Raw genomic sequence first — 18,133 nt, 5'->3', positions numbered from 1 at the left:
TACCAGCACAATACACTTTCCTTTATGGAACTATGTTTGAAGAACCCCAGCTCTCACTTAAACCCACAAGCTGTCTAACCTTAATATGAGTGCAGGTGTGACAGGAAAAAAACCCTAACCAAACAAAAAAACCCAGCAACAAGTATGATCAAATTATGCAAGAGGTGGAGCGAACACACCAGGAGCCTGGTGCCCTCCTCCACTTGAGGAATGGATATCTCATACATTCCAAACAATGTGGTCTCACTCTGCTGTGTCCCCCAGCGATCCAAGCAATTGTAGCACATGTGCAACGTAACTCTTCCTGTTGCATCGCAGTGGAGGAATCTGTCTTGGGCCAGCGTCCAGACCATGACCCTCATTCTGAAAAGTGAGTATGGCCTGATCCTGACACACATAACAATCAGATAACTGAACAGTCACCATCTGTTAACACGGATCTGTGCCACTTGCAGATTCATTTGGGGGCAATGTTGTAGCAAAACCCTCTGACCACTGTCCTGGCATTCAAAAAGCCCTTCAGAGGAGACAGTTTCCTCTGTGCATTCTCCCTCCACAATAGGGCTCCAGTTCTCATTAAAGTCCTTACAAGCTGCCACAGTATTAATTTTGGTGTTAATTGCAAAATCTTCTGCTCACTAACTGAAAAAAAATTAATTCAAATAATCTTTTTCATCATGAGCTAGCCAATTTTTCTTCCAAATGGGACTCTAAAATGTAAAGACCATAATAGGAAATACTGAAATGAAGCATTCCCCTCATTTCTCAAGCAAAGAGTGGAATTTAGGAAAATACACTTTCAAAGCAGAAAATGTACAAGAGGATACAAAAACCAATTTAAAGCAACATTTAAAATACAGCTCATATGCTACACTGTTCTTCAGTGTTTTTCCTTACATGACATTATACCATGTATCTCAACGTTTGAAGTACAAAAACTCTCTCATATAAAGTCTACCTTGCCATGTTATTATGCTTACATGGTATATAAGTGATATATTTTATGTATTATATTGCTGAATTGAACTTACCAGCTGGTCTGCTCTTGCTTCTAAATCATTAGCAAATGAGAGAAGATCAACCTTGGTAACACTTTTATTGATCTGAAACAAGATGTGAGCAGTAAGAAACGGAGTATGTTGTTATTGCATTTACAGACAGTTTGCACTTAACTACACCACCTACTCTGTCTACTCTTTATTTTTTTATATATATATTGACCTTAATTTCTCAAGTGCTTTTTTCCCAATTTTTATGATCCTCCAAAACATGATGTTTCACACTAAAGCAGATTTTGCTGTTTTGCCTGCTGGTAAACAAACATTTTACTTTATATTTTGTCCCAGTCATGTCTCTAGTTGACTACAGTCTCACCTCTGTCAAATATGCTGAGAAGTCTATCCCATCTATTCCTGAAGAGCTGAAATTCAGAAGATTCTCCTTCCCAATTTCATCCAGCAGAATGATTTTGCTGAGGTTTATCTGAATGTGTTCAATTCTAAGTGCTACATCTTCTGTATACTGAGAGAGAAACAAAAGAAAGTACAAAAGTAGCTTGCAACCAGCACAGATTCTGCTATAGCCCCTGCCCAAAGCATCCTGCTTTTGCTGACTCCTCATTTCCATGAAGAAGCACACACTGATTTTTGCTCACGTCAGTGTAATTAAGTTCAACAGAATCCACTAGGTAATGTTGGTGGTAATGTTCTTCCCTTCCCTGCAGTATCCACAGTACTTAGCCACTCCATGTTCTAACCAGCCTTTGCATCTTTCATACCAATGGATTACTTGCCTTCCATTCTGTTTTAACTAACATCTCTCCAGGAAAGGTTATCCTTTAAGAATATAAAGTTCTACCCCTGGCCCTAAGTAAGGAAATCTAGAGAAGTCAGTATCTCAGTTGTGGCCAGGACAGACACTCCTCTAAATACCTTTAGTGGTGACTAAACGTGATTGGTTAATGTTACCTGAACTCCTCCTGCACTGCACCCAAACTATGTTACCCACAGAGGCTGCAGAGCTATAGCTGAGGAGTCTGAAAATCTGACTTCCTTTGCAGCCTCCTCCATTAGTCCATCGTGAAAACTCAAAATAATTTTCCCTCTTAGTGAATCTTCCTTGTTCATTTCCATCATATATTATCTGGGGCAGGCACTATATCTATTAGGTGGGTATAATGCCTGGCAGAATGGAACACGTATCCCCAGGGGGTTGCTGTAATGAAGACAGGTATTAAAGGCAACCCCAAAATTAGTACAGTTCTGTAATGACAGTGTAGTCATATATCATTACAGCTTAACTGAAAAGACTATTTTATCCCAACTACTTCCAACCAACACCAGAATTTCTAGAACCAAGGTATATCATATCCTGGATCAACATAAATCTGACTGGAATCAGAGGAGAAGACACCAATACAGGCATTTATATAAAAAGAAAACCGTCACTGAACACCATAAGCAGCCTTTGGAAAACAGACTTCAACCCTCCATGCAAGTTTCAAAGTTAAAAAAACCCGTTATTATCAGCACATAAAAAAAGCACATCAGAAAATCTTCCATGGCCCACTGAGACTAGTAAAAGTACTTCATTTGTAAGTAGAATTCCTTCTTTCAGATTAGCTTGAACAGCTCTTGCCTCCCTGCAGGATGTTTTGTGAATAAAAATCAAAATCCTGTAAAACCACGACGTGCTATATGGTGTTTTAAGAGCCAATATCCTTCAGAATCATGCACTCACTCATAGTTTCTTTACTTACCATACTAATATTTAAAAGCTCATTGATATTAAACAAATGCTCTAGGTGAAGGGAAGTATAAATTCCTTTGTTTTCCTTGCAATCACTGAAAAAATACAAATACACAGATCAGCCTAAAAAACACCTTGAGGATCAAGTATTAACAGAATGATTAACAATGTTTTCTTATTCTAAGAAAATCAGTCCTTTAGAAAAAAAAATACTGATTATATTTTTTGAAGCTCAGTCAATAAGAGAAGTGATTAACAGTTTCTGAAAGATGCAAAGTATTTTATCAAATAGCTTGACTGTATTGTCATACAGTACTATGCTGACTGTCTCTAATAACTCATATACAGGAACAAATTGCTTTTGCTTGTGAATCACTAGAAAATCAGAATGTCTTTTGGAACATGTGTAAATTTTGGATGTGCCTGAAATATGAAGCATAAAAGATACCATAAAACCAGTATGTGTAAATTGAATGGAATAAAAAAGAGTTAAATATGAACTGAATTACATCTTAATCATAACTCTAATACCTGTACACTTTTTCAAAAGTCAAGTTAACATTTGGATTTTTAAAGATGATGCCAGCAAGATAGTTTTTCCAGTGCTGATTTAGTAAGTAAGGTGTATCCAAAACCTAGAAGACAAAATTCAATAATGTTACTATAATTCCAAGTTTCCTTAAGTATTTATTCATATGTGGTCTTTTGACACATAACCACATATAAGCTTATCACCCACTAAGGAAAATACAAGCAAAACAGTGAATTCAAACTCTCTGGTGCAGAAAACAAATATTAAACCTCTCCATTACCAAGGAACAACTGAATCAGAAAAATCTGTCTCCAAAAGAAGACAGGCATGCAAAGTAAATTAAACCAAGAAAGGATGAATGTCTCTATTTGGTTTGTAAGGAGGAAGTAAAACCAGATCCAAACTCACTCTAAGCGTCCTATAGAAACGACATGCCATAAAGAACTGACACGACCACTGGGACTCATGGGGATTCTATTAATTGTTTAATAACATGAATAATCTCACCTTGAATAAATTTTTATCTTCAAAGGGCTCACAGACCAATTTTTCTACATTTCCACCTGTGACAAAAGTGAGCACCACTACAACCATCAGCACCCAGGAGAAAAGAAAACTGAATCCAACACCACTGAAAAAGAAGTTTTTGCTTTATAAGAACACAGTGTGTATACATATACGTACACATATATATACATACTTGGGGCAATAGTGAAGCCAACAGTTAGCAGCTATAACAGATATGAAAACTGATTGATGGTTGAAATTGCTCTGTTTCAAATACGTTCTTGCCCTGTGAAACATCTTAAATGTTTCAGACCTGTAAAGTCTTCAGCTAAAATGCATTTGAAACCTCACATTAGCATTGGGCATGCAAACTGTTTGAGGAATTACATTTAAGGGCCACAAAACCATACAATTTTCTTTTTTAAACTCAACTATCTAGCCTTGTGCTCTCAAAAAAATTTTAGACTTTCATATGTTATCTTCCCCTGCACTCAGCAGAAACTACATTAAACCACTACAAGGCACTTTTCAACCCCAAACATCCAGAAACGCCCTCAGAAGGTCAAATGCTTTTGTCTCCTTGCATGGCTTTTCTTAAAATTTTGACCAAATGTTCAAGTCTACTAAAAAGTTTTGGATTTCCCCTAATATATTCTATTGTCTGTCCCCGTTTTTACAGATTCCAAAGAGGCTTGCACAGAAATTCATTAGCCACAGCACTCACCTTACAATGGTAGATTCAAAGGTTTTATCCTTCAGCCGTGATCCTCAATGAAAGAACAACCCCAAATCCCCAAGTCCCTCAGTGTAAGCATGTGAAATCAATATTTATTTCTATTTTTTCTCTGCAGATATACCTATGTAACAAACCAAATTCTTTTCATATCTGTGTCCTTCAAAAACTCAACCAAACCAACCTCCTACAGGTGCCTTTATTCCCTTTTTCACCGGTAAGTGAAACTTACGCCATAAGAAAGTTTCCTCCAGTGTTGGAGATACAGCCTCTGGTTGTTGGAGAAGCATGTTTATCATAACCACAGGTGCCACATAGCAATCCAAGATAGTAAAAGACCAGAATCAGGACCACCATGCAGCACAGAATGAGACAACCCAGCCACCTAAGGAATAAAACATAAAGGTCTTGGTTATTTTCACACAAAGAACATGCTGGAGACCTTCAGGAGACATCATGCAATACTCTATTCCCAAATGTCCCACTTGTGGTTCTGTGTCAGCAGAGAGAAGAATAATTTGCTACACTAGCGTGTATTCTGGGCCAGCCCACAGTCACTGCCGGATCGCAGTCAGCTGCTACTGAAGGACTGGGGAACAAACGCCACAGGAACAAGGTGTTCCCAACCCCAGTTACTGCAGGTGGACTGTGCTGAAGTGTCAAAGTGCTCCACGTGGAGCACACAATTACTCAGAGGAAGCAGATGTTCAAACGGTAATTCAACAATCAATGGAAAAATTTATGCATGTGGACTGGCCATTGGTCATGAAGTACACAGTTGCTCTTACTGTGAGGCTTACTAACATTTTGCACACCGTGTCAGACTTGTAATTGTAAATAATTATATTTAAGGTTGTAAAAACCTAGGCTTTATGTGTTTGTGCTGGACTGCTATCAGTGTATGAAACAGTTAATGGAACTTCATCAGGAGAAAAATCTTGGACAGGAAATGAACTTTCATTTTTATTAATTACATCACATAACAGTTCAATCTGTCCAGGTAGCTGGAGAATATCCATCTATTCACACATTACATATCTATCCTTTCATCCTCTCCCAATTCCCTCTGCACTTCTTTTTCCCTTCTGTTGTCACTTCTTCCAGCTTTTATTTTTTAAGTTCCCTTTTCTCTTCCCTGTACTTTTGTAGAGAAAAATCTGTAAAAGAAATATTATAATGAACAAGCACAGCCAATAAGAAGGAAAACATGAATGCTGACAGGCATATTTATAAAAGGAGACTTATTAAGAACTACATATAATGCACTTGTAATTAAGAAAGGAATGGATAGAAAGTAATTTGAACAACTACAGGCTTATTGGTTTCATTTGTACTTGAAGTACTGTTAGGTTAGGTTTGACAAAACCAGCATTTACATGCCATGTAAATGAGATAATGTTCTCTGTAGCAGAATAAAACAACATGTTTATTTGATTAAATGCAGTATGAGTTTCAAAGAAAATATCAATAAATTTGTCAAATTAAGGCTCACCACAAAAACTGTCAGATAAGAAATGGGCTACAGGTAAGATTCTAAGCAAGTTTCTAAAGGTTCAGTCTTCTGTTCACTTTCATTTATCACAGCATTAAAGCCAGCAACACACATTCTGCAGCAGTGGAACTGATTATGACACAAACACAGAAGCAAGTATTGATTATAAAGTCAACTCAAGTATCAAACAAAATGTAGGGAGAATTTGATGAACTTGAGGACCAAAATGACTAAACTGGACAAAGATAGATGGTATGAAATGAAAAGCTTTACACTTCAAAACATGAGGTTACTCAACTATAAGAGACACAAAAGTCTCAAAGAGTATGTTTTTCTCAAGGTGCAATCAACCACAAAGACAAGTACTACACCAGTAGGGGCAAGCACAGGTGCACAAAGATTTACAAGGTGTGAAGCGGAATCCCTGCTACTCCTCCTCTGCAGTACAAAAGGTGCAGTAACAACAGATGGGCTTTAAGGCCTCTCTGGTCCTACACCCTCACGATTTGCCAGCAACTCAATGAAAACAAGACCTAGATAAAAGGTTACCCTGGCATTATGAAACAATCAGTTCCTTTGGGTGTTACGTCTTTGACATCTACCTGTATCTATCGTTCCTGAAAAAGACCCGAAGGTCTACAGAGTAGAAACTACCTCCTGCTCTGTGGTGAAACAGAACCCAGATATTGATTAGCTGCATTTTTGGCTTTTACCAAAATGCCAGTACCAAACAACTGCTTTATAGCAACTTTTCTTCACTGTGTTCATCATTAATAGTTTACTTGCCTTTTCAGAACAGTAAAATATTATGAAGTATTAACAGTGGGTAGCGCCTCAGTCCTGCGTTATTTCTTGTACATACCTGTAGAAATCGTACTGCTCCATGACTGGAAAATAATCTTGAACATATGCCTCACTCTGTGTAAGATACACCATCAAATCTGCTATAATCTTCTGAACAGGGAGCATTTTTGTGAAGGTAGTAATATTTGAACCAATGGATTCCAGCACACTTTTGATATCTAAAAGAACAAACATATTTCACTGTTACAGATCCATAGAGGAAATTTACATTCCGTGTATGCATTATAAAATGCTATTAAGCCATTTGCCACATGTAACAAACAAGCCATGAAGACAAATGTAAGAAAGACACAAGCAGGCAACAAAAGCATCAAGCTTTGAAGTAGCACAATGGCATTTCAAAATGCACACTTTGTTTTTAGCATTCAGCTTAACGATGAAAGATGCAGATGTTGAGCCAGAGTTCTTCCTCTTTCCTCTCATTGTAATGAATGTGTCACTTTTTATCTACCCAACTTAAATCTTGCTTTTCATGCAATATTGCAAATGGCAACACTGAACAAGACAATTAGCCACTAAGTTTATAAAGGTGAAGAACAAAATCTATTCAAATTCCATGCCTTGGGAATACAACACTCTGAAAGAAATTGGACTGTCTATATTGAGAATCTATACTAGTTATTTTCAATTCTATTAAAAGAGATTACTTAATGAACTCATTCCAGTTAGTTAGCAACACTCCTGAGGTAACAATCCATTAAGCCATTTTGCCCGCAGATTATGACCAATCATGCTACCCCCTCTACTTACAGTTTAGATAGACACTATTTAGATATACAAAGATACGATTAATTCACTTATTATACATATTGTCAATGTGTAAAATGGAGTTTCTCTATACTCTTCCCTTCTTTTAACTGGAAACATACTTGAAAGAGCAGGATGCATAACTGCAGGCTGTCAGTTTGTAGTGGGCAACACTTCCTTCTTTCTCAAAAAACAACTGGACAAGTTTTTGTCTGTTTTGATGATTACCCCTCAAATCCAACCAGGTAACAAATCACAGTTGTTTTAGAAGTTAAATGCAATTAGTTTAACAGATAAATGCAATTTTTTTCTAGTAAACCTATTTATTTTACTCGGTTTTGTAACTCAAACTCAGTTTTTATATAAGCAATGCCCCAATAATTTACAAAAAGATAAATTAAGATGTTTTGTCTGTGTTTACACATCTCAGATATGGAAAATGAGTAAATCTGCTCTAGTTTTCCTAATTCAAAGTGTAATTTCCTAATTCAGTTCTAGAAAACCAGCTCATTACAGGCAACTTCACACAGTACACTATGCTGATATCTATACTGTGCTTTACTGTGCCCAGGAGAGGAAGAAAAAAAAACAAGCCAGAAAAACTTACAAGGAACAGCTGCTTATATAATGCAGAACAGGTCCACAGTGCAAGAACAAAAATTAAAACAGGTTAGTATACATACGCTGTACTACCACACAGGTACAGTCAAAGAGCAAAAAGTGTAAAGCCCGAGTAACAAAACAACTGAGACAGCCATTTAAGTTATCCTTAAGGCATATTTTGACTTCCACTTCACCATCCACTGCATTTTAATACAGCAGCAGGGGGGTTCAGCTTTTCTAACATCACACTCCTAAATATGTCACAAACGCATCAGTCAAGGAAAATTAGTTTTTCAACCAAATAAAGCATCAGTGTAAAGTGAGGATCACAGGATTTCTCATTACTTCAGCAGTAAAAAACCTAACAGATAAAACTCCTCCATAAAATACCATATGGTCTATTTTTAGATTTAATTTAGGGTCCTCACCAAGACACAGCTGCTTTCTACATTTTTGTTTTCCTCTAGCACCAAATTTTAAAAGAAAATTAAGTTCTACATTTCCATTTTTAATGATATTTAGCCAAGGAAATATTACCAATAAAAGAAAATAAAAACATTAAATAAAGTGAAAAGATAGTTTGTCCTCACCCGATAAAATGTTCCTGGTTTGATTCACCACCAAGTCTGGAGTATCATTAAATGCTGCATAACCCTGGGAATAAAAGGTAAAAAAAATATGGCATGTTTCTCAGTGACAAATTGTTTGCAGGTTTTTTTTCCCTTTATTCAAGGATCAAAAGTACACATACACTAAAATGTATATGGTAATACTAAGAAAAATATGGTTTTATTACTGCATATTAGAAAAGGTGAAAGTAAAATAGGAACTCTAAGCATATTTCAGATTCAGTTTTGTCTCCAGAATATTCTTTGGAAAAAAAAAAAATCTATATTTAAATACATATGAATGAGTCACAATCATCTCAAATTTTGTTGCCTGCCAGATCTATCTCATCTAAAAGCCAGAACATACATATGAAGATTCACTAAGTGAAAGGAGTTAAAGTGAAAGGAGTTACTCTGTACCAGCCCAACACCTGTTTGCAAGTCTGTGCCTTCCAAACATGAAATGCATATTACAAACAATGAAATCCAACTGCCTCTAAAGATATTTCAATGCCTTCTTCAGTGAGAAGGGGAAAGAAGGGGTCCACACCATGGGGGCCAAGCTCAGTAGCTCATTTGGACAGAAAGGAGAAGCCATTGCAGTGGATGCTTTAAGCCTTACTCCCTGCAAGCCTGATCACTTCAGAAGCAGGAAGGCATCTCAACCCCGACACACAGCCTTTGGTTTCAGAAAGTGCTTTCTATTCCCAGCACATGTTTTCAGATTCCTAGATTTTTCAACTGCTCAAACTAAGCCATTCTTTTTCTAGGTGAAAATCACAGTGCTATTTGGAAAGTCTTGCAAAAATACTAATAGCAATTACACTTGGTCCATTACACCAGATTTAATGTTAAATATGTGCATAAAGAATTTGAAATAAATATTTCAAATAGCTGGAATACAATAAAACTATACAGAAGTATAATTTTATCAATAAAATACAATAATCAATACAATAAAAATACAGGAGATCATGGATTTTTTTATTTCTTTAGCTTGAACCAAAAAGTAGAGAGCATACTACCGGATCCACGTGTCTGCCTTTTCATTTTTTAAGGACTGTTCTTTAAAGCAGACAACTGACAATACATTTTAGATCTGTAGTATCCTGGAGCTACAATGCACTACATTCATACTTTCAAGTGCTAAATCTTGGCCAAACAATGAGAGATATCCACCAAGAAGCAGGCTGAGGTGGCAACAAAAGAATTCTGCCTGAGAAACTAAGGGGAAACAAGTGATACACATAGCGCAGTTTATTAATTAACAGTTTAAAAATCTGTCAAGAAACGTACCTTTTGAACTAGACTAGAAAGGTCTATTTTAAGGACATCATTGACCTTTGCAAGCTGTGAGTTCACGCCCGGCAACTAGGAAGGAAAAAGCATGCCTAAATCACATCGAAGTAGCAGTTTTGCTAATTCAGTAAATATTTCAAAGTTAGGAGAAAGGGTAAAGAAACTAGAGTGATCTGTAGTAGAATCTTCCTAAAACATTCATGAAACCTTTGCCGTACAAAAGCAAAGCCCAACCCTCAGTGTTTTTGGGAGAGCAGGTTATTTCACTGCGCAGAGCAGCACTTTAACATAGCTGCTTGACACACTGTCTTGGGGTGACTTTGTGATGTATATCCCCTATCGCTGCCCCATGTCCAGAAATTAATTTTGTGCCTTTCTGTGCCTTTAAACCGAGCCTGAGAGCAGGGAGAGACAAAACCGAGGGAACTTTCTAAGCAGTTTGTTTTCATGTTTTCAAGGACACAGAGATAGCGATGGCTCTGTGTTCAGCTGCGGCAGCAGAGCGAGAGTGGGGAAAAGTACCCCGTTTGCTTTTCGTCAGTTTTTTCAGCTCCTTTTTCTTTCTCTGGAGAGAGACAGAGAGCTGAATTTTTGTTTTCCTGGGAATTTGTTATTTCCTTTTTTTTTTTCTCTGCTGGACTGTTTCAACATCAGAATATATCGGGAGGATTTTCCACCAAGGCCTTGGCCCTCGAGGTGGGTCCACCACATCGTCCCAGCTCCAAGGAGGGGGAGAGAGACATCTACGGAAGGACTCTGAAATTTTCCCAGGTTTCTCTCAGCAGAGCGAGAGGTTTTATTATTTAGCATCATTATCGTTTTCCTGTGTGTGGCTGTAACCTGCCTCCTCTCAGAGGATGTATTTCTAAATTTGGCCAAACCGGAACAAATTTAGTCACCCCAAGACACACACATTTTATCCTTTTCTACACAGAAGATGAAAACAGTGACTGGAATTACCCAGAAACACAGAAAAAGGGAAGGTCACTTATCTCAGAAGTGACAGCACATACCAAGCCACTGAGTTGCAGAAATACTAATGGGCTTATTCAAGGCAATCACATTCTAAGAGTCCGAAAAATATTATTAAAAGATCTTACCCCACTAAAATTGGCGTTGATGTTCAGTTGACTTAATGAATTCCTGATGATATTGCAAGTTGAAGCAGCCTGAGCTGCATTGCATGCAGAGTCACTGAGGGTGTTGCTTAGGTGCATTTTAACATCTGTCAAGTTGGCATGAAGTCTCTCTGTTCCCTCCTGCAAAACCTCTACAGAGACACTCACATTTTCCAGAGCTTCCTTCGTTTCTCTGATGGCTACAAGGATATGAAATTTTTTAAAAAATGCTTTTGTTAGAAAGCAGCCTAGAGATACACATATGAAGAGAAAGGGTATATGCATAAATGATACGATCTTCTTAACAATACTGATTTAATTACTGCCTCCCTCCCAGAAAAACCCTCTAGCACAGAATATGTACTTTATTACATGTGTTTTATTGCACATAAGAACACATCACTTGTGCTTTCCTACAAAGAATTAATGTGCTCAGGTTGTTACTTTTATTGAGATTTCATCCACTTCCTACTTTTCTACCCTTTCCCCATCTCTCCTTCCTCAGCAGTTTCAGTAAAGAACTTTAACATTTGGTCATTAGAAACTAAAAGCCCATATCCATCAAATTGGATTTTCAGTATTTTGCTTATAATTCAACTCCTAAATCATATAGCTGCAGGATGAAAGGTAAGGAGATCATGTTGCATCAGGCAAGCATTAATGAGCATCTGGCTTTAGATTCTGTCCCAATCACACCAAACAAACAAAAGGAAATGAAATGTACCCCAAACACTGAACAGGTGTTTAGTAGACGAAGAACCACACAGACACTACTAAAAATACACAAAGTTACTAAAATAAAGTGCACTTCACACCACACAAGGTTTTATCATGGTTTTTACCTTTGATAGCCCTTTCCACTTTGACTTCAAGACAAATAAGAGAAATAAAGCAAAAAAAAGGAGAACGATGACAAGTGAATGAGAAGGAATTCATGGGTGAAAAAAAAAACCAAAACCAAAGTGACTCAAGTTCATGGGTGTGTTCCCTTTGCTCTGTAAGCTGTACCTGATTCCTGAAAAAAGAAGCCTTAAATGGAAAAATAGTAAAGGAATATTTTCTTCAAAGGGAGAGAGAACTAAGAATGAGTAATGCCAAACTCAAAGATACAATGAAGAAATGCTGGTTAGCAGCCTTGTAATAATCTTGGCAGTGTACAGAAGAAAATCCCTGACCTGTCGAAAACTAATCTGTAAATAGTTATGGCTACAGTAATTACGTAGCTCTGAAAGGACAGTTTTCCTAGCATCCCTTATTATTCAACAGAAAGGGACAGCAACCTGGAGCAGGAAATTCAAATTTCATCTCTTTTCAATGACTGCCAAAACTAAGTATCAACAATAGCATGTAAATTTTGATTTAGTTTTTAAAGGTATTTATGAATCTTAAGATGTCTGAAATCCTCAGTTTCAAAGAAACATCAAGGCATGTAGAAAAATGGTAAGTTGACTCATGCATAAAGCTATTCCATGCTGCGCCTGTTTTACCATGGCAACAGAACGTTATACAACAACATGTACACCTTTACCTCCTGCCATTGTCAGAGCTGCATCGAGTGCAGGACGTACTTCTTTTCCCAGCTGTTCTTGAACTCTGGTTCCAAGCACAGGTCCAACATCTGTAGTATGGAGAGATAAAAAAACCCCCACATTATACATGGTTCAATTTAGACTGTCTCAAACTACATGCTGTCAGACTCTTACTTAACAAATACATATACTGTATACATACATATATGTATGTTTATACATACAATTTCATATATATATACACATATGAAGAAATATACATATATAAATATACATATATTATTGAAATTTTTCTAAGGCCTGACAGTCAGAACTTAAAGTGACAGAAGGTAATGCAGGGATGCAGTTCTGCTTTAGCTAGCTATAGGCCTATAAATGAAAGTAGTAAATCAAAATATGGTGGAAAATATTCAGCAACACTTGACCACGCAGGTAAAGACACACAAGAGTTTCAACAAACTCCACAATATATATTTCACTACATTTACTACTTTTTTGGGAATAGGATTTTTCCACAATTTATCTTAAAGAGGTCCAGCATCTGGACAGGAATTTTGTGCCATACTCTTTCACTATACACTGTGTTTTCGTAGCGCAAGAGAAACTAAAGAATGGGTTCTTTTCCCTTCTCCTGTTCCTCGTGTATCCAGCAACATCAAGGTCACCCACAAGCCAGACCTGCCAGTTAGCTCTGCTGAAATCCCTTGAGCATGTTAAGCCCACATCCCCAGCCCCTGCACCCTCATGCAGTCCATCCAGCACAGATACTCACAGACACAGCTACCCCTGCCTCCAAACCCTCCAGTCTCACTGCCCACAAACAGAAATAAACCTTAGTTCAGCAAAGCAACAGAGAAACACTGAGCAGATTTGGCTGAAACATTTTTATGTGACGCATCCTTTAGGTGATCACTGGGTCCTCTCCATTTTCAGATCACAGTAAACTGATTTTTCAGTTGTTTTCCTTTTGATGAGATGGGAATATTGCATGGTACAAAAGCATCCCTTACTGTCAGCACTATCATGTCTGGCTTGGGATGAGAATTTTTACCAAGCAGAAAACACTTTTCAGCATTTCCTTAGGGTGGGCAAACTGAACTCATCTACAGTTCTCTAGAGGTTTCTGCTACTGTTGATTCCCTTAGAAAAAAAATCCTTAGAAAATCCCTTAGAAAAAGCACCCCAGGTGTCACACACTTAAACCTGGTATTTCAAGAAAATAAAAGCTATCTTTATTTGTTGATTACTCTCATAACAGATCCCCCTAGGTTCTGTTAACTAACATCATAAATTGGCCTTGAGAACATATAAACATTTAATTTGAAATTTCCATTTGGAGTGGCTAAGAAGGTTCAAGCTAATACTTGAAATGCAAATATCAATTTTTTATTATTATTGTTATTGTTATCACAGAGTTAAAGATTACATCTATTTTTTTAGACCAGACTGTTCCTCCTGAGAACTAAGTAGGAAGACTACTTAACTACTGCTACTACTACTTTCACAAGCATATTCAGTGTGCAATAAAGCCTCACACAGATAAGACACATTAACCTTTGGGTATGCCAAGTTGGCTGCATTGAAAACTACCTTTAAAATACATTTTAAACCTACACAGAAGCAGAGATTATGGGCATAGAATTCAATTTATTTTAAGTGGCACAATGCCACAGTTGCACAGTTTGAGCCCAGAAACAATCCCTCATTTCATCAATGCAAACCTGTATACATTTATTACCAACTGCTAACAATGCACCTTGAATCATAATGTGTACTGACTATGGCCAGCCCATTCTATTGGGAATTTTGGAAAGTGAATCTTAGATTTAAAAAAAAAGAAATGCGTTTTCTGGTTGTTTTTGTTTACTGAGAGCTTTAAAAGTGATGCCTCATACTGTAACTGTGCTGAAGGGGAAAGTGCAGCAGTTCTACTACAAGTTTTATCTCCTGCTCTTCAGCTGCTCATTCTGAAATGGCAAATACATTAAGCAGCTTTAGAAAGAAGATAAGCTTATACCTCAACTCCTAGCTAAACAGAGGACAAAGGTAGAACAAGAAAAATACACAGAGATCTCTCTCACTGGAACTACCACAACTGCTAGTAGCTCTGTTCCTTGATATTTGGCTCCAATTTAAAAACTGAGGAAAAATATTTCAACCAATGCTTTAAGTATTAGTGATTACTGACCAATTAAAAGGAAAATAAAATATTAGCCTGGATTATTGCATAATAATTCAATAAAATACATTTATTTTGGGAAATACTACACATTATACCATCTCTGAGACACTGTATGTGAAAAGGATTTTAGTCTCACTTACCACCGAGAATAGCACTTCCATTTGAAAACTGTATTCTCATAAATAAAGTTTTGCTTTGCACTATGAGCTAATTACCTCATCTTACTGAAGCTTTTAAATACACATTGCTAACCCCCTTTAAATAAAAGTACTTACTATTTAGGTCAGAGAGTGCTTTATCCTTAGTAGTGTTGTACTGGCTCACCAAGTAGTCAATTTGCTGAGAAGAAGATGATTAAAAAAAACTATTAAAAGAATTGAAAAAAGAAGTAATGCTTTTCAATGTGTCAAATTGTCACTTTGAAACAATCAAAATATTTGTGCAACCTCTCCAAACACTGGCCTTCTGTTTTCAACTAAGTATTTTATTTGCTTAGTAGAACTGCACATTAAAAAAAGTGTCTAAATGGGACATCTACTTAATTGGAATATCTCTGTGGCAAATGATTCAGCTCAAAAATATTAAGTAGCAGGAACTGCGGCCTTATGAATGCTTCAAGTCAGTCAGGCCAAGAAGGTTTTCCATGTCTTCAACTCTGTTACTTGATTTTCTCGTGGCATTAGTTCCTCCTTCATGGAAAGACACGGCATTGATGTGGTGGCAATTTTGAAACAATTCACCAACCAGACTGATTTGTATTTGGGCAGCCTCTCAGAGCTTCTCTTGTGGAAAGGAGTCAGCTGCTCTGTCTTAATACAAATGGTTTTCCTTACTCCCAAGTGGATTTGGCCTTGAGCTCTACCGAGACACCATAACAATATAAACCAGCAACTCAGTTACCACCAAATCCTGGGTTTGGAGAAAAGGCTAATAAAAAACAATCCCAAGTGGAAATCTATACTAATTTTGAAAAGACATTAAATAACCTTATTGATTTCTGCTTGGTTAAAATAATGCACTATGAATTTTACCCCAGCTGAGTTAAAAGTGATGTAAAGGTTAACATGCTTGGACATATGGATTTCCAATTTTAAGCATGATTCAAATGTGTACCAAAGTGTAGCTGGCTTGCAGTCTCAAACTTTCTGTGAAATAAAGAAAAGAAGGCAAAAAATCCACCCTCAAAACAACCTATTGATCATACACCAGTGAATCTAATTAAATTACAAAGTATGAAGTGGACCCCTTTTTCTAAAACAGGAGAAAAAACGTGAGTTTCTTTCTAAGAAGGCTGTAGGTATATTTTTGCTTATTTATTTTTTTGGTCTACCTAGGTTAACCAAAGGACTAAAATTTTGCAGGGCTACAGGTTTAGCATTGTCTCCAACAATGTCACAGACAAAAGGCGATTCTGTATAACTAATAGTGTTATAGCTCAATACTCAGGGTCTCTAAATCTCCTGTAACATGAACTCTTAACACAGGACTTCTTTTTCAAATCCTCTTACATGCTGTACACACCTCATACCAGTGAGTCAAGGACATCAGTTTGAACTTCAGAGCTTTATAGCCTATTAGTGGGATACTAGAACTTTCTTCAAAAAATTGAAATTCTTCTCCTTTCAAGAAATTCTTACAAATGTGTGTGTATATATGATACTCATGCACCTTGTCTGGCAAAATGACTCAGGAGATACAGTTGATGACTGCATCAGCACCATGTCTAAAAAAGAAAAGGTACTAATTCCACGCTGAAACTAAAAAACTACTTAGTGAGACTTTGACTAACCTCTGGCAAAAGTATTCAAGTCCTGACACTTTTAAATTTAGTCATTCAGTGGTTTTATTAACATTTTAGCTATTGTCCGCTTTTTTCTCTATTAAGGTGGTTACTTCTACATAACAGATTTTCTCTTCTGATGTTCCTGATTGTCAGCACCCAGCACACTGTCAAGGGGACTCTGGTGTTCTCTGATATGACTGAATTGACCCCAGCATCAGCTCCAGACTGACCAAAAGCCCTCTGCTTCAAGAGGGATTATTGGCATGACCTCCACTTCTTGCCATACACCTCCATCACCCATCTGGCACAACACCACGCGCAAACAAGTTTGGGGAACAACTCCAGATAGGAAAACATTTTATGGTATCCCCCAGATGTTTCCTGTTCTCACACAGCCCTGGTTAGCAGAAAAGCAGCCAGAGTTACTGTGACTGAGATGCTACTACACTTGTGGATTCCACATAACTGCATGGATTCCATCTATTGTTAATTTATCAGTCATGTGAAACTAAAACAGATTAATAAAATTAAATTCAAATAATTAAAACTAATGAAAGTCAAGGTAATGGAACTGTCAGAACTTTTTGTCCCCCTACAAATTCACTAAGAATTGAAATTGCACATTGTCTACAAATCTTCCTAACTAGCATTTCTTTTTTTTTTTTTCCCCCAAACACAAAACAAGATATGCAGAGGACTGTTTATGGGACTCTTAAGGAAAATTTGAAAGAAAAGAATCTTTCCTGTTCAGTACAGTGTGACTCAGGTTTACAAAAAACAGTCAAAAATATTCCTGGCAAATAAGTTATTGTGGCTCTGTCCCAGAGCACACAGAAGTATGCCCAAAATAAAAGGAAACAGGAAAGAGCAACAAGGAATCCAAGTTTTCATGTAATTCATTTTTTTTTATGTTCCCCTTTCAAAACCTTATTTTTCCAAATTATTTATCTTCTGCTTGTGATCTACACTAGTTCAGCAGGAGGAAAAGGGCCTACAAGCATCACAGCAGCACAGTACCAAATTACAGCTCTGAAGTTGTTCAAGGAATGCTGATCCATCAGGGTAACTCCCAAGCACTTACTGCTGTATGAAAACATCTTACCTTGCACCATTTATTTTACTTAGTGAGACCGACACACAAAGAATAAACAAAATGCTCTAGGTGTGATTTATATTAAACAGAAAGAAAGAATAATTTTCTGCAATATTTCTTATTTACACCTCTTCCCTCCCACCCTCATTCCCCATAAAGAAAAATTCTTTACCGCTGGAGTGTCGTTAAGGAAAATTTTCAGATCTTTAAAATTACTGTTAACCAGTTTCTTTGCTCCTCGGACTTGGTTAGTTAAATGCTGGTTGGCAGCATATGCACAGAGCACTCCAACACT

General features: G+C 37.1%; 1 protein-coding gene across 19 annotated transcripts in view; it reads right to left on the bottom strand.

Annotated features, from left to right (window-relative positions):
- PROM1 (prominin 1) overlaps positions 1 to 18,133 on the bottom strand; it is a 65,188-nt gene that overhangs the window by 11,151 nt on the left and 35,904 nt on the right. For 9 of the 19 annotated variants that reach the window (XR_005601710.1, XM_039550618.1, XM_039550626.1 and 6 more), the window contains 15 exons: positions 18,011 to 18,131; positions 15,238 to 15,301; positions 12,780 to 12,869; positions 12,094 to 12,117; positions 11,234 to 11,451; positions 10,131 to 10,205; positions 8,817 to 8,880; positions 8,231 to 8,239; positions 6,875 to 7,034; positions 4,753 to 4,905; positions 3,788 to 3,911; positions 3,280 to 3,383; positions 2,759 to 2,843; positions 1,375 to 1,521; positions 1,032 to 1,103 (listed from right to left, as the gene is read on the bottom strand). Coding sequence is in view for 18 of the 19 variants with exons in the window: in XM_039550618.1 (XP_039406552.1) it covers positions 1,032 to 1,103; positions 1,375 to 1,521; positions 2,759 to 2,843; positions 3,280 to 3,383; positions 3,788 to 3,911; positions 4,753 to 4,905; positions 6,875 to 7,034; positions 8,231 to 8,239; positions 8,817 to 8,880; positions 10,131 to 10,205; positions 11,234 to 11,451; positions 12,094 to 12,117; positions 12,780 to 12,869; positions 15,238 to 15,301; positions 18,011 to 18,131 (1,510 nt within the window). In the remaining variant the exon portion in view is untranslated. The remainder of the gene's footprint in view (positions 1 to 1,031; positions 1,104 to 1,374; positions 1,522 to 2,758; positions 2,844 to 3,279; positions 3,384 to 3,787; positions 3,912 to 4,752; positions 4,906 to 6,874; positions 7,035 to 8,230; positions 8,240 to 8,816; positions 8,881 to 10,130; positions 10,206 to 11,233; positions 11,452 to 12,093; positions 12,118 to 12,779; positions 12,870 to 15,237; positions 15,302 to 18,010; positions 18,132 to 18,133) is intronic. The other 10 variants (XM_039550629.1, XM_039550631.1, XM_039550633.1 and 7 more) reach the window with 3 other exon arrangements.

The sequence above is a fragment of the Corvus cornix genome, chromosome 4, assembly GCF_000738735.6.
Source record: "Corvus cornix cornix isolate S_Up_H32 chromosome 4, ASM73873v5, whole genome shotgun sequence".
Taxonomy (NCBI): domain Eukaryota; kingdom Metazoa; phylum Chordata; class Aves; order Passeriformes; family Corvidae; genus Corvus; species Corvus cornix.
The sequence above is the reverse complement of the archived record's forward strand: the minus strand, read 5'-3'. Positions and strand labels throughout refer to the sequence as shown.